This window comes from Chlorocebus sabaeus, chromosome 25 (assembly GCF_047675955.1).
Source record: "Chlorocebus sabaeus isolate Y175 chromosome 25, mChlSab1.0.hap1, whole genome shotgun sequence".
NCBI classification, from domain to species: domain Eukaryota; kingdom Metazoa; phylum Chordata; class Mammalia; order Primates; family Cercopithecidae; genus Chlorocebus; species Chlorocebus sabaeus.
Genome location: NC_132928.1, coordinates 24,998,631 through 25,022,315, shown reverse-complemented (window position 1 = coordinate 25,022,315; position 23,685 = coordinate 24,998,631). Strand labels below are relative to the sequence as shown.

General features: G+C 49.1%; 1 protein-coding gene across 2 annotated transcripts in view; it reads right to left on the bottom strand.

The window, feature by feature from the left end:
• The window catches only part of PIK3C2B (phosphatidylinositol-4-phosphate 3-kinase catalytic subunit type 2 beta), a 71,348-nt gene that overhangs the window by 42,930 nt on the left and 4,733 nt on the right, over window positions 1-23,685 (bottom strand). For both annotated transcript variants that reach the window (XM_007988804.3, XM_007988803.3), the window contains exon 2: window positions 3,620-4,639. In XM_007988804.3, the coding sequence (XP_007986995.3) occupies window positions 3,620-4,552 (933 nt within the window). In that variant the 5' untranslated portion in view covers window positions 4,553-4,639. The remainder of the gene's footprint in view (window positions 1-3,619; window positions 4,640-23,685) is intronic.

Below are 23,685 nucleotides of genomic sequence, written 5' to 3'. Positions count from 1 at the left end.
GTCTGATAAGCGTGAGGCAGCCGGTAAGGCAATCCAGTGCTGTTGGGCCGCTCCTGCAACAAGGGCTTTCTGGGGGATTCTCCCAGAGGCGTGAAGGGGAGAAGAGCAGTCAGCTGTTTTTCCCAGCCCCTCCACTGAGGCTAGAGCAGGTGGGCTGCCCAAATGGTACCCAGGGAAGCTTGGCCCTGGTCAAAAGCCTCAATATCCATGAGTCCCAGGGATCCAAAGCAGAGAGAGACCCAGAACCCTCAGATAGAGGAGATGACTCAGACACATGTGCCTTCTGGGTAAATGCCATTTGAGGAAGAAAGCGTCAAAGCAGTGGTCTGGGCAGGGGAGGACCTGGTAGAAGCTTGGCTCCTCTGGCTTCCAAGTCGGCCGGCTCTGAACAACTGGAATGTCAGGGATCCTGCCTTGGCCCCACTTCCTCTCTCAAAATATGTGTGTGGTGGTGGGATTCTCAGACAAGGTCCCAAACGGTCTCCCATCCCAGAGCTGCTTTCAGTCACCCAGGAGGCTTCCTCAAGAAGCCCCTAGCAAGGCCTATAGCCCAGCCCTAGGGAGAAGGAAGTGAGGGGGAGGGAGAGCTGGTGCATGACGGGTTTCTGCCTGAGAGGTCTGCTCAGGGCAGCCTGGGAGGCCATACCAGGGAACGAGGCTTCAGCTCAGATGGAGATTCGGCCGGCATGTGGTTCCAACAGCTGTTTCTGGGGGGAGTCTAGCTCTGGCCTGTGCACATCACAACGCCTCACATCTCTCATCCAACCCACTGGCTACTCTCAAGTCTTCCCTGCCTCTTGGGGCAGATGACAGCAACTGAGCTCCTCATTTGAATATCCAGACTGTTTCCTCTGGTTGACCCTCTCTTGTTAGCCTTAGCCTTGCTCCCCTGGGTGTGCATGGGCGGCAGGGGGCGGGGTGCACAGGGGGGAGGGCAGCAGTGGGGACAGTTGGCATGTGAGGCCCTGGCTCTGCCAAGTTCGTGCCTGTGTCCCAGTCAAAACAATAGTACCACTGTCAGCAATTAACCCACAAGAGAGAGAAGGAGAGAGAGAGGAAGAAAAAAAAAGAGAGAGACAGTGGGGGAAGGGAAGAGAAGGCAAGACAGGGAGAGAGGGAGAGAACAGAGTGGCCACTGAAGGCCACTGTCATGCCCTTTCTGTACCACTCACTGGCACCATAAGAAAACAAAAGCCACTTACGTTTGCCCGGCTGGCAGGCCCTGGTGGCATCGCCCGATGCTGGCTGGGGGAGTCTGCCGGGCAGAGGCTGGCAGCGGGGGTATCAGGCTGGCATTCGGAGCCAGCCATTTCCAGAGCTGGCTCCGCTGGCCTGGGATAAGGAGGTTCCCTCCGGCTGGAAGCCCGACGAAAGCGGGGCGGTGGTATAGGCCGAGGGCCCAAGGGGTCCCCCCTCCCAGCAGGCTGAGCCCCTGCAACAAGCCGAGCCGGGGAGGACCAAGGCCGCATTTCCCCACTCAGAACTGGCAAGAGCTTTTTGCTTTGTGCCCGCTTCTTCAAGGAGATTCTGGGCTGAGCTCTGTCTCAGAACTCTGATGACATGCAGGGGATGGGGAAGGGTGAGGGAGTGGGGGAGGCAGGAGAGAGAAGGAGTGACAGAGGTGACCACCTACCAGGGTGCCCTGACTCAGTGAGCAGGCCCAGCCCGGTGTGAGGAACTCCGAGCTGGGAACAGGAATCTCCCAGTCCCTATAAATAGCGGGAACAGCCCCACCTCTCAGAGCAGGGCCTTTAAAAATCCTTGAGCTCTAGGGATGGGATGTGGCTTATCCCAGGAGCTGATTCTGCTTTTGGGGGCCTCTCTTAGCAGAAGCAGAGGAAGGAAGAACTGTGTGGCTCTTCAGAGTTGGGAAGGTTCCCAAAGGCTAGACACAAGGTGGGAAAACCCCAGTGCCCCTTAAACAATGGCTAAGGAGGAAACTGGGACGGAATGAAGCGGAATGCTAAACTGTTACAGAAGGCATCAGCAGCCAGGGGCATTGGCTCACACCTGTAATCCCAGCACTTTGGGAGGCCAAAGTGGACAGATCACCTGAGGTCAGGAGTTCGAGACCAGCCTGGCCAATGTGGTGAAACCCCGTCTCTACTAAAAATACAAAAATTAGCTAGGCGTGGTGGCAGGTGCCTGTAATCCCAGCTACTTGGGAGGCTGAGGCAGGAGAATCTTTTGAACCCGGGAGGCAGAGGCTGCAGTGAGCCAAGATCATGCCACTGCACTCCAGCCTGGGCGACAGAGTGAGACTCCATCTCATAAAAAAGGCATCAGCCGGCCGGGCGCGGTGGCTCACGCCTGTAATCCCAGCACTTTGGGAGGCCGAGGCGGGCGGATCACAAGGTCAGGAGATCGAGACCATGGTGAAACCCCGTCTCTACTAAAAAATAGAAAAAAATTAGCCGGGCGCAGTGGCGGGCACCTGTAGTCCCAGCTACTCGGGAGGCTGAGGTAGGAGAATGGCGTGAACCCGGGAGGCGGAGCTTGCAGTGAGCCGAGATTGCGCCACTGCACTCCAGCCTGGGCGACAGAGCGAGACTCCGTCTCAAAAAAAAAAAAAAAAAAAAAGGCATCAGCCATGGGGGTGTCACTGTCTCTTGACTCCTTGCAGCCAGGGTTTCCAGCGACCAAGGATGAAACACAAAGAGGCCTTCTGGTCCCACCCAGGAGATGCTGCTGAAGCTCCCCTAAACCACAAAAAGATCAGAGCTGCCCTGGTACCTGCCTGGGGGCTTTGACCTAGATAGTTCGCTATTTTACACTATGTACTGATAAAAATAAAATTATTTGTCATACTGCATATTTTTTCTAAATATTTTCATTGTGAGAACAGAATGGGTAGAGATGAATAACGCCAGGGTTGCACAACAATGTGAATGTCATCAGTGCCACTGACTGCACACTTACACATGGTTACGGTGGCGAATTTTACGTTATATATATTTTATCACAATAAAGAACAGAGCGGGGGGGGGGGAAGAGAGAGGGAGAGAGAGAGAGAGAAAGGGAGAAGGAGAAGAGAGAGAGGGCTTAGGAATGAGAGAGGCCAGGCTGAATGCTGGCCCTGCTATTGCTTGCTGTGTGGCTTTGGACTATCAGGAAGGGTTGTTGTGGAGATCTGGACCAGGGTCTGGCATTCAGTGGGCACTAAACAAGTGGTTACTATTGTGAATGATCTTCATCGCCACGCAGCGTTTTTGGCAGAGCAGGGCCTCAGAGCAAGCGGAAGCAACTTGCTCCGGTCCAGAGGGCCATTCAGCCAGTCAATAATGAATCCCCTAACTCCCAATTCAGTCCTTACATCAGGAAGCAGGCACACGCTAGGAACCAGGATTTCCAAATGCCTGCCCCAGAAGGACCGTTTTGGCCAAGATACATGAAACCTGGCCCTGAGAAGGAGCCCTCCCTCTACTGGTATCCACCCCAAATCAAGCCTCCCTTGGACCTCCCCTGCCAGAGCCAGGGTCCCAGTGGCAGAAAAAGAGGGTAGGAGAGGCCTAAAGGGGTAAGGACTTGGCAGAGTTGGATGTAGAACAGCAGAGAGACTAGTCCCTGTTTCTGAAGGACATGGAGAAAGGAAGGCAGAAAAATACAAGAAGGTGCTCACCGGGGCTGCAGAAATCCGGCGGTTCTTGCCAGGCGTCGTATTCTTTCGGTTGCCGTAGCGGGAGGCGTAGGTGCGGGGGGGCACCTGAGGGGGCATAGTCTTGCTCCTGGCCACGGGTTTTCCAGAGGTGTCTTTGCTGAAGTCCAGGGGCCCTCGGCCCTCCTTCCAGCCCCTGGTGGCATCCCGCAGCATCTCCGCATCATAGGTCGATTTCAAGTTGAGCCTAGTAATTGCATCATTGATACCATCATAGTCCACAGACCCCAGTAGGCGCCCCTGTCCCCCACCTCCCGGCACCTCTTCCTCTTCTAGGATTCGATGCTCTAGCAGTTTGCCCGGCAATTGTTCGACCAATGAGAAAGTGTTGATGTCATTGGGCTGGGAGATCTTGGAGGATGAGGGGGACCCCTTTCTGGGAGGCAGGGGAGGGGTATCCCAGATAGAAGCTCGGGGAGGCAGAGGAGGTGGGGATAGTTTCTTGCAAGAGCCCTCTATGTCCCCTGGTCCTGGGGATGAAGAAACTCCCCCATCTGAACCATCAAAAATGTAAAGGTAGTCTCCAGACAGGGAGCCTTTGGGCCAGGGATCTGGGCCAGGCTGGGGCCCTTGGGAGGTAGAGTGGTTGGGCGGCCCTTCCTGTGGGGAGAGTGAGTTGTAGTTGAGGGTAGGATCAGAGCCAGAGAGACCGCGTAACAGCTTGAGGTCGGTCCGCCTTCCTGCCGGCTTGCTGTAGAAGTCTACCCCAGGCTCATCCCAGCTGATGAGAGAGGGGTCTGCGTTCTGCTTGGCTCTGTTCTCCTCCTTGTCGTGCCGGAGCCGGGACAGGGCATCATACTCCATCTGCAGGGCTTCGGCCATCGCCAGCTCTTTGCGGCTGATGCCCACCGACTCCAGGGACTTCCAGTGTTCCCCATTGCCCTGAGTCGAAGACATGGCGAGGATGGGGGACACAGGTGACAAAGAAGTCTCTACTTCCTGCCAACGTCAGTTCTGGAGGGTTGTGACATGCTGTCTGGGCATCTGCACGGGTAAAAATATCAATCAGTCACAAAGAGAGATTTACTAATAATCCAATTTGGGTGACATAATCTGGGCCAGTGCCTGTTTCTTTGGTGTGTACAACTAATGGAAAGCATAGAAAGACAGGAAAAAAGGGATACCAAGACAACTTTACCTATTAATTATATCCAACTACCCATCCATTCATCTCTACATGCCTCATCTCTGCGCCCTAATCCCTATACTCACCTCTGTCATTTGTGCCCCAAAAAGAGAAAGGCACCTCTTTTTTTTTTTTTTTTTTTTGAGATGGAGTCTCACTCTGTCGCCCAGGCTGGAATGCAATGGTGCGATCTCGGCTCACTGCAACCTCCGCCTCCCAGGTTCAAGTGATTCTCCTGCCTCAGCCTCCCCAGTAGCTAGGATTACAGGCGCCCACCACCGTGTCTGGCTAATTTTTGTATTTTTAGTACAGACGGGGGTTTGTCATGTTGGCCAGGCTTGTTTCGAACTCCTGACCTCAGGTGATCCACCCACCTTGGCCTCCCAAAGTGCTGGGATTACAGGCGTGAGCCACCACACCCAGCCAAGAGGCACCTTCTATTACCCAAGAAGAAGAGATGGAAGCAAACCTTCTCCAGTCAATTTGAAGAGGACAGCTTTCATATACTACTGGTGGGGACTGTAAAATGGTACAACCACTCTGGGAAACAGATAGCTTCTTAAAAAGGTAGGATTCAACTATCACCTAACATAGGATTCAACTATCACTCCTACTTATCCAAGAAAAATAAAAGCATATGTCCATACAAAGACTTGCTCATGAATATCCACAGCAGCTTTATTTGTAATATCCCAAAATGTCCATCAACAGTGAATGGATATTTTAAAATGTGATGTCTATACAATTGAATACTACTTGGCAATAAAATGGAATGAATTATTGACAAAGGCAATAACATGGATAATCTTAAAATAGCTTTGCTGAGTAAAAGATGCCAAAAAAAACAGTATGAGTATGTAAGATCCATTTATATAAAATTCTGGAAAATGCCAACTGATCTATAATGACAGCAGATCAGCGGTATCTGGGGGACAGAGTGGAAAAAGGAGTGGATTACAGAGGGACACAAGAGAACCTTTGGAGGTGTTTATTATCTTGATTGTGGTCATGGCATCATTGGTATACTCACAAGTCAAAACTTATTAAACTATACACTTTCAATATGCATATTTTATTATATGTCAATTACACCTCAATAAAACTATAAATGAAAAGTACAAGAGAACCCTGTTAAACGGACCTTGTAATTACTTAGCTTGCACTAGGATCCTCCCCAAATACAGCAATATATAAAAGAAAACAAAGCTTGCCAACAGGTGAGACCCGGCTACCTGATCTCATACAGGTGTGCCAAAATATTGATTTCCCCCCCTGCCCCCCCGCCCCCCAGCAGCCCTCAGAAGGCCACACAGGATCTCCAGGCCAGTGCTTCCACTTCAGTGCTGGTATCCTTTTCTCTAGAAGCCATGATGTGAACAGAGTTGAGAAACACTCAACAAATGGTGGTAATGACAAGGTCAGTCTGGCCCAGTGGTTCTCAACCCCAGCTGCAACATTAGCAACACTGGGGGAACTTTTAAAAAGTACTGAAGGCCAGCTGGGTGCGGTGGCTCACGCCTATAATCCCAGCACTTTGGGAGGCTGAGGCAGACGGATCACCTGAGGTCAGGAGTTCGAGACCAGCCTGGCTAACATGCAAATACAAAAAATTAGCCAGGCATGGTGGCATGCGTCTGTAATCCCAGCTACTCAGGAGGCTGAGGCAGGAGAATCACTTGAACCCGGGAGGCAGAGGTTGCAGTGAGCTGAGATTACATCATTGCATTCCAGCTTGGGCAACAAGAGCAAAACTTTGTCTAAAAAAAAAAAAGTACTCAAGCCCGAACACTCTCAAGAGATTCCGATTTAATTGATCTGCGGTAGGGTAATGGTATTTTTTAAAAACTCCCCAGGAGATTCTAATGTATAGCCCAACCTAAGAACTGTGAATCTATGAATGTGTGTTTGTGATTAGGTTAGGGGAGACCAGTGTGAAGTAGTCACTTCTGACTCTTAGCATCAGCAGCCAAAAGGTTGACAGTTCCATAAAAATTATCAAAAAATGTTCATTCTATTGTACTGCTTCACCCAACAGGTAACAAACATGAAATTACTCCTCATGATTAGAATGTTGAAAACATCAATAGGAAAAAGACTCAGATAGATTCTTGGGTGGCAAGTTGCTTAGATTCAAAACAAGTTAGGACAAAGTTATCCCTTTCCCTGGGGTGCCCTCCCAGGACCCTGGTACATCTGTCAGGTATAGGCACAGGACCCTGGTCTGAAGGGTTCTGGCTCAGTGAATCTGACAACTATTGCACTTAGGAATTAGTTCACCAAGGAGAGACCGGCCCAAGCCCAGCCTCAGGGTATCTAAAGCAGTTCACTGTTAACTTAATTTCTCTGCCTTTCCACAGCTCCTTACAGATCACTTTTTATCCACAGTGGGTATAAGGCAGTCTTGCTATTTGAAATTCAAAGGAGTAGCATAAGCAGATGGAGATATCCAGAACCTAGCTGCCTGGACCTGGGAGACTGGTCCCAGGAAAAGGAGGGCCTAGTGCCTTACAGATAGAAGACACCAGATAAATGCTCAAAGTTGGATTGGGCTTAGGCATGTTAATCCAAAGAATGATTGTGTATTTTCAGTGCTGAGCTAGGACAAGCAGAGTATTAAGATTTGCCTTAGCAGGCACTATTGTGAGGAGGAAAATTCAGGCCATTGGAAATAATCTTTTTCAACTTCCAGCCTCTCTTCCAACACTCACTTATGCACACTTGCACTCAGCTTCACTTTCTTCCTTTTGGCCCAGGGGAAGCAGATTCCTGCCTCCTGCTGAGGCACAACCCTCTTCTGCTCTTGCCCCACCAATTTCATCTCTAGGATAATGCTCCATGGATTTCCCCTCCCTCTCCTGTATCTTCAATCTCTTCTCCTTAACGTGGTTTTTCTCTTCAGCACATAAACGTGCCTCATCTAATCTTAACAAGAAAGGAAAAACCCCACACCCTAAAACACCTCCCCTTAACTTTTTTTTTTTTTTTTTAAGATGGAGTTTTGCTCTTGTTGCCCAGGCTGGAGTACAACGGCATGATCTGGGCTCACTGCAACCTCTGCCTCCCAAGTTCAAGTGATTCTCCTACCTCAGCCTCCCGAGTAGCTGGGATTACAGGCATGCGCCACCACGTCCAGCTAATTTTGTATTTTTAGTAGAGACAGGGTTTCTCCATGTTGGTCAGGCTAGTCGCGAACTCCCAACCTCAAGTGATCCACCCGCCTCAGCCTCCCAAAGTGCTGGGATTACAGGAGTGAGCCACCGCACCCGGCTCCCCTTAACTTTTTTGTCCTCTCTGTTCATCCTTCCGTTCTCAGCCAAGCTTCCAGAGAGTGGACTACACCTGATATTTCCAAATTCTCCCCTCCCATTTACTCTTTAACTCATTGTAATCTGGTGTCTGCCCCCTACATCCCACTAAAACTGCTCCTGCAACAATGCCTGGGCTGCCCATTTCGGTAGCCATTTCCACCTGCCTGGACACTGCTGCTGTATTTGGCTCTACAAACCATTCCCTTCTTCCTTAAACCCTCTCCCCCTGGCTTTCACGAAGATATTTTTTTCTTGTTCTCCATCTCCTCCTTCTTTGTCTTCCTCTTCCTTTGTCCACCCCTGAAATGTTGGTGTTGGCTCAGGATTCTATTCTCAGCTTACTGTTAACTCTACCCCCTCTGCTCGGGCAATCTCATCTATTCTTGTTTCCTATCCATACTACTCACATGTTAATGAATCCAAATATGTATCTCTCCTTCAAGTTTATATGCCCACTCATATCTCAAAATCCAAATGTCCAAAACTCAACTATCATCTTCTTTCCTCCCCACAATCTGCTCCTTGCTCCTGGTTCCCCATTGTGGTGAATGGTACCACCCAGTGCCCGAAGCCAAAATCCTGCAGTCATCCTAGAGTCCCCCTTCCTTTCACTCCTCTCTCCAATTGCCAAGGCATGCCACCTTTTCCTCCTTAATACTTCCCAAAGCTAATCTTTCCTTCTATCCTAACTGTGGTTGCCCTAATTCAGGCCCTTATCTTCTCTCATTTGGGCTAATACAATGGCCTCCTAATAGTTCTTCCCCCTACTAACCTTGGCCTCTTCAAGGCTTTTTCACAGAAAATCCTGAGGGCTCTTCCTAAAATGTAAATCTCATCACCTCCCTTCCTGCTTAAGATCCTTCAAAGGCTCTCTGGTTTCTCATAAGACTCTCTCCTGCCCTGCTCTCCCTCTCATCTCCAACCATTCATGACCATGTATGTGATACCTCCGTGATTTGGTTCAAGTTGTTCCAAATTGCTAGTTGCTATTGGCTCCCAATAGCAACCAGTGTATATTTCAAACACAGGCTTAAGATATTTTATTCAAAATTACATGTTCATGGATCTATCACCCCTACTATGTTCCTCAAGTTCCAAATTCCCATCATTTCCACCGAGCTTGAACTGGAACGTCAGGGCAGAACCTTCTGGGAGGTGGGGAATTTTCAGACATGGAGATGGGTGGTCAGGATGTAACGGGTGTGCTCCTTAGTATCCTTCAAACACAGGACTGGGTTTTGGAACTAACCAGGTTGGATTGGCATCTGTAAGACAGGTGTAAGGATGACAAGAAAACCACACACAGTGCCTTCCAGCTCTGAGATTCCTTGATTCCAACCTACCAATTCCTTAGGTCAAATCTCTGAGAGGACTCCAAAGTTACAGGAAAGAGAAGGAAAGGGTGATCCCAGGGTGATCCAAGCAGGCGCTGTTCCTGAAGCTCTTCCCAGACTGGAATTCAGACGGAGGAAAGGCGAGCTACCCGTCTCTAACCACCATCCTCCTGGCTCTGGGACAGGCCGCCACTAGACTGTCTCAGCCACACAGGGAAGGAAGCCCAGCTCTCTGACAGATCTCACGCCCCGGGCCACACTGGCAATGCTCCTCCCAAAGGCTCAGCACTCAGCTCACTATGATGCTGAGAGGTGGCAGTGAGGAAATAGGACAAACAGCATCCCTCACAGGACCAGGAGGGCCACCCCCAAGGTGAAGTGAAGGTTCAGAGAGCAGCAGCCAGACATGAGGGAACTCCAGAGACGGAAAGGCAGGAGCAACCAGTCCCAACGACCTTGAAACACAGCGAGCTGGCTTCCTCTAAAAATTCAAGCCCTAGATTTCATTTTCCAGGACTAGAGGACACACAGAAAGTATTTTAGGAATCAGGGTTTCATGTTTCCTGCCTCCCCCCTTCCCCAATTCGGTTCTCTCTCTGTCAGGTTCTACATTAGAAATTGCTCTAGGGCCAGGCGTGGTGGCTCTTGTCTGTAATCTCAGCACTTTGGGAAGCTGAGGTGGGAGGATTGCTTGAGCCCAGGGTTCAAGACCATCCTTTGGGGGGAAAAAATTAGCTGGGTGTGGTGGCATGCACCTGTAGTCCCAGCTACTTGGAAGGGTGAAGTGGATGGATTGCTTGAGCCTGGGAGTTTGAGGCTACAGTGAGCTATGATCATGCCATTGCACTCCAGTCTGAGTGACAGAGACCCTGTCTCAAATAAAATAAATAAAATAAAATAAAAATAAAGAGTGCTCTATTCCCTTAGTCTTCAAGGGCTACTAGGGATTCTGTATAAAAACAAATCGCCACATCGGTCCCTTGAAAGAGGAAGGGTAGATCAGGGCCTGCATCTCTGCTACTCTGCAGCCCATCCAGGGAGAGATGGCTGGGGCCAGTGCCACAATGTCACACAACTCCAGGGGGCACCCCACACATTGTATTCTATGTGAATGACAACCCCTGACCACAAAAAATAAAACCATGCGAATGGTGCCTCCTGGAGTTATACACCTTGGTGGTTCAGGCTGCGTTCTCTCCTAATGTCCACCTCCTAGAAAACAGATGGAAATCGTCCAGAAGGTCTGTTACAGCAAGTTTTCTTTCACCGCCTGCCTGCAATAATTGTTAACATATCCCCACATTTGCTCTCTTTCTTATTCTACTTTACCATTTGAAAGTAAGATGCCCTTTGCAAAGTGTGTGTAAGAAACACTTTGCCTCTAAAAACTTCAGTCTGAATCTCTGAGAGCAAGGGCATTCTCCTATGTAAACACAATGCCATGAGCACACCCACAAAACTTAACATTGACAACAATAATATCATCTAATGCACACTCCACATTTGAGTGACTGCAATTGTCTGTCATCTGGGAAGCTTTAAAAATATACCCATTCCCGGCCTCTCCTCTGGAGGTTCTGACTCAGTAGGGTGACTGCCTGGATGCTGGATGCTTCAAAAGCCCCTAAAGTGATTCGAATGTGCAGCCACATTTGACCCCACAGAAGAGGGTTTCAGAACTCTCAGGAAGACAAGAGGACCTGGGTAGAGGCACCCCAAAAAGCACCAGTCAGCTGATGAAACAAGAGGATATGCCTATGGCCAAGCAGGTCGGTGCCAGGGTCTGAGTTGCACCAGGCACCAAACTCAGTCTCACAGCTGCCCACAGATGGCTGAGGGCTGGCCAGGGAGGAAATGGGGTCAGGACAGAGTGACACAATGGTTCAGAGTCAAAGGGTGGAAAGAAAGGAGAGGGCACTCCCTCCAGTGGAGCTGGCTCAGTTTAGTCCCTGTGCCAGAGTGGGAGGAGCCCAGGGGCCACCACTGGAGCCAGTGGGTGGTGAGGGTTCCTGCTGTCTTGCTGGAAGGCACCCTAACAGAATGGTTCTGCTTGGGACTGGGAGAATCTAGAGGGGTCTGGGTCATCTCTTCCCCATACCCTGAGCCACAGATTGGATCCCAGTGGGTGTTGAGTACCAGCTACATGCCAGGCACATACATATCTAAAGACTAGAAGTATTCAGATGACTATGGCACAATTCCAGGGAGCTTACAATCTAGCAAAGGTGGCAGACACATACATAAAGAATCCAATCCCCTCTTGGGGTGTAAAGCAGGAAGTAAGAAGGTACTGCATTTCTTGGACCATCTTCAGTGGGCAGGGAAAATAGAAAGCTCTCAAGCAAGGTGGTGAAGAATATGCAGGGTTTCAAGCCCCCAGTTTTGGGCATCCTGATTTTCAGTAGATTTTACTAAGGGAAGAGAGTCAGCTCTAGGACTTCCCCAGGAAGGACCCTCAGCACCTCCCCTAAGGGCAGGCAGGGTCAGGGAGTCAGAAGCCATAAGGACTTAAACCTTTTGGTGTCCAGGTTTTTCTCTTCAGAGAGGACCTCCACTTCTGTCCATCCCCCAGCACCCACACTCACCCATACCCCCAATCCCACTGGCTTTGCAGCCGGGGACGCTGCCCTGCATCTCACTCCACACACGTGCCACTGGCTCCACCTGCCCCTCCCACAGCCCGGCTCTAACAGGGAACATCAACACACTCTGCCAGGAATCCGACTCCTCCAGCAGGGAGATGTATTAAGGTCAAGCAGGCCAGCTCCCAGCCTCCAACAGATGCGCATCTGATCCCTGTTTCCTTACGGAAAACCCAGAGGTTGTCCACAGCTCTATAAGCTTCTTTGGTGGCAGGTCTATTATGGAATCACATGCACCAATAAGGTATTTCTCTGCTCTAGAGTGTGTGCCCTCTGGGTACCTCTCATTTAGTTTCAAATGTGAGAAGACAGAAAATAACAGTTTGTGTTTTCTTCCCACTTACACATGCCCTCTCTAGTGACCTCTATAGCTAAACTAAAGCAGCCCCACACAGTCTGGCATTTCCTACCAGGACTTACTCTCCATCCTTCTACTCCCTGGGCATACCATACCCTGGACTCTCCATTAATTTGAAGCCAAAGTGCACAAAAGAGTTTAGTGAAAGTCCTTCTGGGTCCTAGACAAGCAGAGGGACAGGAGCTTGGAGCCTGTGGGTCACAGCTACATAAAATCCGGTCTGCATGCACTGCTGACTCCAACTCAGAGACCCCGATTCTAGCTCAGAAACCATTTGGCCTCATGCACACACATAGAATCCTTGGAGATCATAGCTCCTGCCACATACCCTGTAGACTGTGGGCTCTGCGTATGAGGAGAGACCAGGATGGAAGAGGTGAGGCAGCTTGTGGCTCCTCTAAAAACTTCCCTTCCTCTAGAGCTGGCAATTTTGATTGCAGGGCCAGGGACCAGAAGCTGGCAATCAACTGAATGGAACATTTGGCAAAGACGGAAGAAAAGCCTTGGCAGTATGTGTATTTCTAACCCAGGAATCATCCCAGGAGCCAGAGCAGCCACATCTCTGTCTGGTTCCTACTTCCTGCTTCCTCCTCCCTTCTTCCCTCACCCAAGAACCAATCCTTCTCATCCAGTTCACCCCAGGTTCCCTCTAAGGGCATAGTAGTTATGAGGGACTCCTCCAGCTTTCTTGGCCTTCCGGAGAAAGGTAGGGGGACAGGAAAGGTCCCAGGATGACCTCCCCTGACCAACCTTGGCTTCCAGCTGAGGAGACCACTGAGGGAACTTCTTTACACACAACTTTCACAGCAGCCCATCCCGTATCAGAAAAACAGCCACAGAATTTCCAAAAAGCAACACCTAGGAAACCCTAAATGCTCTGAAAATACTGTAGATGCTGCGAAGTAGAAAAGAAGCTCCTCTGAAAGAGGACACAGAAAATGGGTGGAGTTGGAGACGAAGACACAGTAGCTCTCTTTAGGCCTGGCCTTCCCTATCTACCACCTTTCTCAGCTTTGCCTCAACACAGCATTGGCTTCCTATAAACTGAGGTCTCCTGCAAGGCCCAGATTGTCACCACTGTCACCTCCAACCTCAGTTCAGCTTCCTTAGCTCATGCCCTTGGGAATCCAGTTCTGCAGGATTCGTTCCTGTGTGGGTGGGGAAAACTCCCTGGAGGATGCCAGCCTGTTCAGCAGAGTCCATAGAGCAAGTCCCAGCTGTTCCCATCCAGCCAGGGCACCAAAGTGAGGAAACAACATACCAACAAGGCTCTGCTCTGCCTGGAGGGCTCATCAGAGAGAGGACAGGAGAGGCCACAGCAGAGGAGCTGTCTCCCCAAGTCCTCTGCACTGGGCTCGGTGGGGCCGGGCTAACCCAACTGGGTCTGCAAGGAGCAAGGAGGCAGTGCGCAGGCGTGCTTCAAATGAGGGCCCAGTCCCACTGCAAGGGGATGAGGATGTATGTCGGGGTAACTGCAGAGGCACCGCACTGACCAGAGGGCACTGAATAATGTCAGTGAGACCATCCTCCAGAAGGAAGACATCCTTCCTGGGGGCTGACACTTTCTTTTTGAGCGAGTGTCTCTAATTCATTCAATTATAATCATTGTTAGGGTGCTTTCTGGTCGCACCTTTCTCAGACGTCCAAAATGTTCTCTCACGTCTTGATGACAGGGTCCTCCTTTCTGTCCCCGATGAGAGGGAGGACCACTAAGGCTAAGTGGCTTTGTACTGTGTCTCCCACTGGAGCTGCTCCAGAGTTAGGAAAAGATTGTAGACCTGATGAAGGGTGGCTGGCATGGTGGGAATACTCAGAAACACTCTTGGCCCTAGCCTTGTACTCTCCCCTGCAAGTATACACTCAGCACAGATATGCCAGAGCCCCAGTACCCAGAAAGATCACACACATAAGAGTAGAGGAGGCAGGGCCAGCAGCTCCCAGGTGGTGGTGCTGTCTGTAGGGAGGACGGGGTGACTGCCTGTAAGCCTGGGTGCAGGAGCCAATGGGCAGGGCCAGGCTGTGTGGGTGGTGGGCTGCCGGCAGCTGACAGCCACCTGCTCAGCTCTGAGGAGGGCCAAAGGAAGTCAAGCAGAAAAAGGCAGAGCCAGCCATCCATGGGAACCAGCTACGGCGCCGACCAGCCCCCACACCACGCTTCTTTCCTCCCTTGGGATAGGAAGGCTCTCCACCACGTGCCCACAGCCGGACCCACTATCCCTGTGCCATCATGGTGTTCCTCAACCAGTAAGCTAGACTCAGAGTCTAATGATAAAGCAGGATATCTTCAGGTAATGCTAACTCTTCAAATATCAAGGCAATCCCTAATAGATTACAGTCACTCTCGGGGACCTGAAGCCATAGGGATCACACAAACCATGTGTAACCCCCAACCCCTCCTCACACTTTTCCCCCTGCACCCCCCACACACATCTACGTCTCCCCACTACATACACACTGCACACCTCCCATGCTTATCCCATACCCCTCACACCCTCCCCATACATACCCCCTACTCTCCCCCCACACACAACCTCCTGCTCACTCACTCCCTCACCAGCTCTCCCAGGAGAAGAGAAGAGAGGAAGCTGGCCTAGACACATAAGATCACACTCTTTTTTCTTTTTTTTGAGACGGAGTCTCGCTCTGTCGCCCAGGCTGGAGTGCAGTGGCGTGATCTTGGCTCACGGCAAGCTCCGCCTCCAGGTTCAAGCAATTCTCTGCCTCAGCCTCCTGAACCACAGGTGCCCGCCACCACGCCCAGCTAATTTTTTGTATTTTTAGTAGACACGGGGTTTCACCATGTTAGTCTGGATGGTCTCGATCTCCTGACCTCATGATCCACCCGCCTGGGCCTCCCAAAGTGCTGGGATTACAGGCGTGAGCCACGGCGCCGAGGTCACATTCTTAGTGTCACTGGCAAAGAAGTCTGAGAAAAAAGGTTAAACCTAGAAGAAAAAGGAAAACAGGCCCTCTCAGCACCAGGGGGCAGCTCCGGCCCTTCCCCAAGCAGGCTCTTCCTTCTCTGCATTCCAACAGGCTGGGGTCACCCAGGCAAAGAGAATGCCATGGAAGGAGCCCCAGGCAGAAGAGCTTCACAAGAGCCCTCTCCCAAATGCACCCAGGCCTGCTGGCAGGCCCCCGAGGGTGGCTGGTCATTCCCTAAATCAGGAAGGTGTAAAGAAGCCCTGGGGTCCCCACAGACCAGGGTAGGAAAGGAAAGGGACACCGGCTTTCAAGCAGTTCCAGTCTTTCAATCCAGAGAAAAGCAGAAAAATGAAACACCCCTAAACATCTGATACTCATTTACACAGGGGTGTGAGAGGCCAAGGTGTTAGTCCTTCCCAGGGACATTTGCATTAAAAAGCAGAGTCTAAGGAGGAGAGCGCCCAACCCGACAGGCCCTGGAAATGGTAAGACTTCTATTTTCCCAGGGAGAAATGAGCCATGAAAAGATGGGGTGCTCTCTAGTGTTTGGCCCCATGGGTCCATGGCCTCCCCCTGGTCTCAGCTCCTGAGTCTAGGAACCTCTTGCCCCTCTAGAGTACAGTCCCCACAATGCTGCCCCTTTAAGGCACTGACCCCTCCAACCCCTGGCCTTGGCTATTCTTAGCCCAGGTTGATCCAGGTGGCCACGGTCCTCTGCCTATAGCCATGCAGTTCCCAAGCTGGGAGCCTCCATTCTTCCTGGTAGCAGGCCAGAAGGATATCCTGCTCCAGGGTCAGTCAAGGACAGTGAACCCAGCGGGGAGACCAAGGATTCTACTTTAGCCAGGTCAAAGGGGAAACCCTACTCAGGGTACAAGGCCTTAAAAGAGAACCGAAGGCTGGGCGTGGTGGCTCACGCCTGTAATCCCAGCACTTTGGGAGGCTGAGGCGGGCAGATTGAGGTCAGGAGTTCGAGACCAGCCTGGGCAACATGGTGAAACCCCATCTCCACCAAAAATACAAAAATTAGCTGGTTGTGGTGGCAGGTGCCTGTAGCCCCAGCTACTTGGGAGGCTGAGGCAGGAGAGTTGCTTGAACCCGGGAAGCAGAGGCTGCAGTGAGCCGAAATTGCGCCACTGCACTGCACTCCTTCTTAAAAAAAAACAAAAAACAAAAAACTCAGAAACAAGATACTCTCCAAGATAGCCTGTGGTGTCCCAGAATCCTCAAACCACAGGAAGGATGCCTAGATGGGGAGAATGGGAAGAAGGCAGTGGTCCTGATGGTGCCAGACCACAGGGGATCCCAGCAGGACTGCCCATGTCAGCCTGGTCACCCTAGACATGTTGCAGCAGTAGGCTTCAGTTTCCCCTTAGCCCTGGTCACCTGCACATACAGCCTGGTATGGACTCCCCATCCCCTATTTCCCATTTGTACCTTGTAACTCTTAGGGCCTCAAAGCCATGGTTACCACTGGGGGTGCCTTTCTCTTCCTCCTGCTTTCTCTCTCCTGCTTCCATCCCAATTCATGATCCTCAGAAAGGCCAGGCACAGTGGCTCACACCTGCAATCCCAGAATTTTGGGAGGCTGAAGCAGGATGATCGCTTGAGCCCAGAAGTTTGAGGCCAGCCTGGGAAACACAGTGAGACTCCACCTTTACAAAAAACACAAAAATCAGCTGGGTGTAGTGGCATGTCCCAGTAGTCCCAGCTACTTGGGAGGCTGAAATAGGAGGATCAACTGAGCCGTGATTGAGACACTGCACTCCAGCCTGGGTGACAGAGGGAGACCCTGTCTCAAAAAAAAAAAAAAAAAAAAAAAGATCTTCAGAAGCCCTCCCTGGTCAAGCCTTCCAGTATCTCCCTACTTTTATTCTCAGTGTCTCCTTAATACCCTAATACTCCGTGTTTCACACTGATAAAAATGGTGGCCCTGTCGCTTGGGGAACAAGAGCAACACTTTTGCCTTAGACATTAACTGACCATTTTTGCATCTCTGTGCATGGAGTGGTTATGGGTCATGGAGATTTTGAAAAAATAAAGTGACTTTAGCGAGGCAGAGGAGTACAGAGCAAAGAATCGTAACAATTAGTTTTGATATTGCTTTGTACATGCCCTGATGCCTTTCTCCGATCTCTTATCCCCTAGTTTGCACAGGAAGGTCCCAAGGGAGACAGATCTCCCTAAGACAGAACCTAAGTCTACACTAAGCAAAGGGGACGCTCAGCAGAAGGGTGAACTACCCGGCACAGTATAGCACACTGACATTCCACCAGCCCCTTGCCCACGTGACCCTCGCCCAGGGTCTCCCAGGGTAGTAACAGTCAGAAGTCATTCCCAGCAGGGATTCACTGACTGCTTCGGCTGGATGAGCGGCCAGGGTGTGACTGTGCAAGCATCCTGTGCCAACAATCCGCAGGAACTGTGTCAAAACACCTTTCCCGTGTAGGTGCCATTTCAAGGTCTGTGAAACTAGTACTGTCGCAACAGGAGTGAGGGAATTACACTTTGTGCTGGTGAAAGGGAAAGAGAAGGGAGGCAGAGAAGTAGGGAGACAGGAGGGAAGGCTACCTGCATATGAGCATCACAGAAATAGAGAAAAGGAAACATACCTTTTTTCCCCCCTCTGGTATTTTGTACTGTCTTATTTAGTCCTCACAACAATCCTTAAATGTGGATGTTATTATCCTTCTTTTATGGAAGAGGAAAGTAGAAAACAGGAAAGGGATGTAATAATTGGCCCAAAGGTCACACAACTTGTAAATGATAGAATCAAGAGTTAAACTGAAATGTGTGCGACCCCAAACTTCATAGTCTTTTTCCCATCCTGTTGTGGAAACCCAGGCACATCACATTTGATTAAGTGTTTAAGCTGATGGTGGTGATTATTCTGGAACACCTCTATGCTCTCCACACCCCAATCCCAGAACATTTCACTCTCCCAGGCCACTCAAAAAAATAAACATAAAAATAAATAAACAAGCAAAGCGAACAAACACACCCCACGGTTTGGTAGAGGAGAGAACCAATGAGCAAGGGGGATTGTGTGAAGTCATACAGCTCGTCAGTGATAGAGGTGAGATCAGAAGTGGGAGTTCAGGTCCTTAGACTTCCTCTCAAGTGCTCTTCCCAGGCTGAGCCATAACCAGTCTTTTTTTTTTTTTTTTTTTTTTTTTTTTAATTTTAAGAGACAAGGTCTCACTCTGCCATCCAGGTTGGAGTGAAGTGGTGTGATCACGGATCACTGCAGCCTTCACCTCCCAGTCTCAAGCAATCCTCCCACCCCAGTTTCACAAGTGGCTGGAATTACAGAAGTAAAGTCACTGCACCCAACTATCTCTCCCACTCTTAAAATCCTTCAGGAGAGGAAATCCCCCAGCCTTCCTGATCTAATCTCTCTTAAATTGGTCCATTCCTTTCCAAGCCTCTGATGACTTTCATTAAGTGAAATAACCTATAAAAAGCATTTATTGGGCACCAAAAAATTTGTTATTCCTTTCTTTTACCTCAATAATTATTCTCTTACCTGAAAAATTATTTTATTCGGCACTAAAAAAAAATATGATTCCTTTTTCTCACCTGAATGATTGAGACAGACCACTAACTAGTCTGTCTCTTTGCTGACTCCCCTAAAGTTTCTGCCATCCACTGCCAGGATAATCTTCCTACAGGGCAGCTCTGATCATGTCATTCTGCCTTCCTTTTTTTTTTTTTTTTTTTTGTTGAGACAGGGTCTTGCTCTGTCACCCAGACTGGAGTGCAGTGGCAGGATCTTGGCTCACTGCAACTTCCACCTCCCAGGCCCAAGCGATCCTCCCATCCTAGCCTCCTGAGAAGCTGAGGCTACAGACGTGGTTGCCACCACACCTGGCTAACTTTTTGTCTTTTTGGTAGAGATGAGGTTTCACCTAGGCTAGGCTGATTTCGAACTCAAGTGATCTGCCCTCCCCGGCCTCCCAAAGTGCTGGGATTACAGGCATGAGCCTCCGCACCCTTTTATTCATGGGGGACGTGTGATGGCTCTAATATAAGAGCAGTACCTGCATATCCCCCATGAATGAAAGTGACTTTGCTCTTTTCAACATTGTTATCATTTTTAATGTGCTCTACTGCATTTATGTGCATTCTGCTTTGGACTATCCCTACTAATTATTAGAAAAATAATAGCTTTTATTTGTATAGGTATTTATAGTTACAAAGCACCTTTATAGACATTAGCCCACTAATCTTAAGAATAAGGCCGGGCATGGTGGCTCATGCCTGTAATCCCAGCACTTTGGGAGGCCAAGGTGGGCAGATCACCAGAGGTCGGGAGTTCGAGATCAGCCTGGCTAACATGGTGAAATCCCGTCTCTATTAAATATACAAAGTTAGCTGGGCGTGGTGGTGCACACCGGTAATCCCAGCTACTCGGGAGGCTGAGGTAGGAGAATCGCTTGAACCTGGGAGGCAGAGGTTGCAGTGAGCTGGGATGGTGCCACTGCCTCCAGCCTGGGTGACAGAGTGAGACTCATTCTCAAAAAAAATAAAAAGAATAAAGATGGTTGGGTGCGGTGGCTCAGGCCTGTAGTCCCAGCACTTTGGGAGGCTGAGGCAGATAGATCATCTGAGGTAGGGAGTTCAAGAATAGCCTGGCCAACATGGTGAAACCCTGTCTCTACAAAAATACAAAAAGTAGCCAGGCATGATGGCAGGTGCCTGTAATCCCAGCTACTTGGGAGGTGGAGGCGGGAGAATGGCTTCATCCTGGGGGACAGAGGTTGCAGTGACCCAAGATCGCACCATTGCACTCCAGCCTGGATGACTGAGGGAGATTCCATCCCAAAAAAGAAAAAAAAAAGATTACCTCTTATTTATTTATTAACACAGTTACCAACACATCTTTTAAGTAACATCCTTCATTTTTTGTTTGTATTTTGTTTGTTTTTGAGATGGAGTCTCGCTCTGTCACCCAGGCTGGAGTGCAGTGGTGCAATCTCCACTCACTGCAACCTCCACCTCCTGGATTCAAGCAATTATCCTGCCTCAGCCTCCATAGTAGCTGGGGTTACAGGCACACGCCACCAGGCCCGGTTAATTTTTGTATTTTCAGTAGAGATGGGGTTTCATTATGTTAGCCAGGCTGGTCTTGAACTCCTGACCTCAGGTGATTTGCCCTTCGCAGCCTCCCAAAGTGCTGGTACAGGCGTGAGCCACTGCACCCAGCCTTCTTTGTTTTTTAAAGAGACAAGGTCTCACTCTGTTGCCCAGGCTGGTTGTGCAGTGGCTCAATCATAGCTCACTGTAACCTCAAACTCCTCAGGTCAAGTGATCCTCCCACATCAGCCTCTGAAGTAGCTAGGACTACAGGTGCACACCACCATGCCTGGCTGATTTTTAAACTTTTGTACAGATAAATCTCGTTTCATTGCTCAAGCTGAACATTCTTACTTTTATCATTTCAACATGTACCTACAAACACCTCATTACGTACAAAACATTCTTTTCCACTAAGCCTTTAAACCGCATGGATTACCTCGTATTTATCTTTGTCTCCCCCAGGATGCTTAGCACAATGTTTTACACGAAGTACATGCTCAATACAGAACCGTTAATACTGTGTTCTCAGTGTGGTCTGACCAACCCAGAGGAGACGAGTTAACAGCTCCTCGTCATAGGATCAGAGGTTCGGAGGCTGTTTGAGGAAGGCAAAATTGTGATGTATTTTTCCAGGTAGACACCCCATAGTATTTATCAGATTCTTAGAGTCTAGAGATCTCCAAAACAATAAACACCACAGTTCTAGTTTCTATAATCTCTAGAAAATGCTGCCTAAGACTGTATATATATAACTCTTGGGGCACCTTATCACAATCGATTCATATTGAGCTTATAGGATGACCCCATTCCATGAAGAAACTCATCCATTTACCTGCATTTTGGGTAGAAGCAGGGGTACGATGTGGTTCCCTCAAGGTCAGGGACCACACTCAATTCAAGGTTGTATTCCTAGAATTTAGCACAAAACTGCTCTTGAGGAATAATAATTACAAGAACCATGAGCTGCTGAGTCACCATTCATATGCATCAGGCACTGCTCTAAGTAGTTCATTAATTAACTCATTTCATTTTACAACAAATTTTGTCTGGTATTATTTCCCCCATCTTACATATGAAAAAAGTGATGCACAGATAAATTAAGTAACTTTTCCAAGATCACACAGTTTGTAAGTGGTGGAGCAAGGCTTTGAACCCAAGTAACCTGGCTCCACAGCCATACTCTTAACCATGTGCTGAACTTGCACTGCCCTTCATTTGATGAATGAATGAATCAATGTAAGAATGAATGAGCAGAGGCACTGAAGATGTTTTTGTTGAATGAACAATTAACCAATCATTAACTAAACCACCTTTTGTCTCTACCCTGTATAATCTATAGGATTATCAAAACAGTACTTCTCAAACTTTCCTTGCGTTCAACTAGAGAATCTTTCTAAGTAATTCCCTATCTATCAGTATAGAATTCCTGTCAGTAACATTAAAAAGCTTGGTTTAGCCGGGCGCGGTGGCTCAAGCCTGTAATCCCAGCACTTTGGGAGGCCGAGACGGGCGGATCACGAGGTCAGGAGATCGAGACCATCCTGGCTAACACGGTGAAACCCCATCTCTACTAAAAAATACAAAAAACTAGCCGGGCGAGGTGGCGGGCGCCTGTAGTCCCAGCTACTCGGGAGGCTGAGGCAGGAGAATGGCGGGAACCTGGGAGGCAGAGCTTGCAGTGAGCTGAGATCCGGCCACAGCACTACAGCCTGGGCTACAGAGCGAGACTCCGTCTCAAAAAAAAAAAAAAAAAAAAAAAAAAGGCTTGGTTTAATTCTCAGTGAACTACTCTTAGTGAACTAAGAACTATGAGTGAACTAAGTTTTCTCAGAACAACAAGCACTAGGCAAGGGTTTTCCCTGTCCTCTTCACTGCTGTGCATGTACAGCAGTGTCAGTGCACATTCAATGTACAACAGTGGAATGAATGCCCAAAAGATAAAATGCAAACTCCTTCAATGGCTCTGGCCAGATTAAACTGCTTTCAGTTCACCTCATTCACCACACTCCATTCCCCATCCTGCCCCAATTCCTACTTACTGTTCAGATCTCTGCAAACACTTAATTTCCTCCAAGAAGTCTAACCATCAAAAAGGCCCTACTTATGAGTTCACGGGCAACCCATGTTTCTCCCACTCAATGACTTAAAAGTACCTAAAGTCACTAGTAAACAATCAAGATGTTTGTCAAATTAATGAATAAATGAATGAGTTCCTTTTTAACATGATCTGATAGACTTAAACCCTTGTGATCCTATCCTCTTCCAGAAACGACTTTAAGAACCACTTGTGTTATTACTGGCTCATGGGGAAGCTCCATCTCATTCAGGACTTGAGCCTCACAAACATTTTTCTTTTCTCACAGGCCCCTTCAGTATAGCACAGAAGGAACGCAGGTTCTAGAGGTTTCCTGACCTAGACTCAAACTTTGGCTCCTCTCAAATTAATTGTGCAAGCTTTTATTATTATTATTATTTTTAGAGACAGGGTCTCACTCTGTCACCCAGGCTAGAGTGAAACCTGGATGCAATCAGAGTGGTGCAATTATAGCTCACTGCAGCCTCAAACTCCTGGGCTCAAAAGATCCTCCCACTTCAACTCCTGGGCTCAAAAGATCCTCCCACTTCAGCCTCCTGAGTAGCTGAGACCACACACCCTGATTTTTTTTATTTTTATTTTTAGTAGAGACAAGGTCTCGCTATGTTGCCCAGGCTGGTCTTGAACTCCCGGGCTCAAGTGATCCTCCCATGTCAGTCTCCCAAGTGCTGAGATTACAGCATAAGCCACTATTCCTGGCCACTCTACTGGTGCTTGCAGTCACATCAATTTCTTTCACTCTCTGAGAGACACACAGCAAGGTGAGTCAGGAATGGGACAAATGCTCTGCTTTCAGAAAAGGAGGGCTCTTAGGGAGATGTCAACAGTTGAAGGGCTCCATCATTATTACTATCTGGGCTTTGGTTACACAGGTCTTACTTCTGCTTCAGGATTACAGTGAACCTCTCTCTTCTTCCTTCTCTATACCCTGAGGGTCTCTGCCCCCCAAAGCACAAATGTCTTCTGATGCTTTAGTCTCCTTAAACAGGGTGATGATTTGGGGTGAGTGAATTCCATCCCAATGTCCCAATGTCTTGGGGAAGTAAATTTCCCAAAAACAAAGCCACTAATTGGGTCGGCACGAAACTCCAAAGTGCTGCTGGATAGGTCCTTTCATGGGTCATGTTGTGATCTGCGGGGTAGGCATTCACTTCCAGCATTAC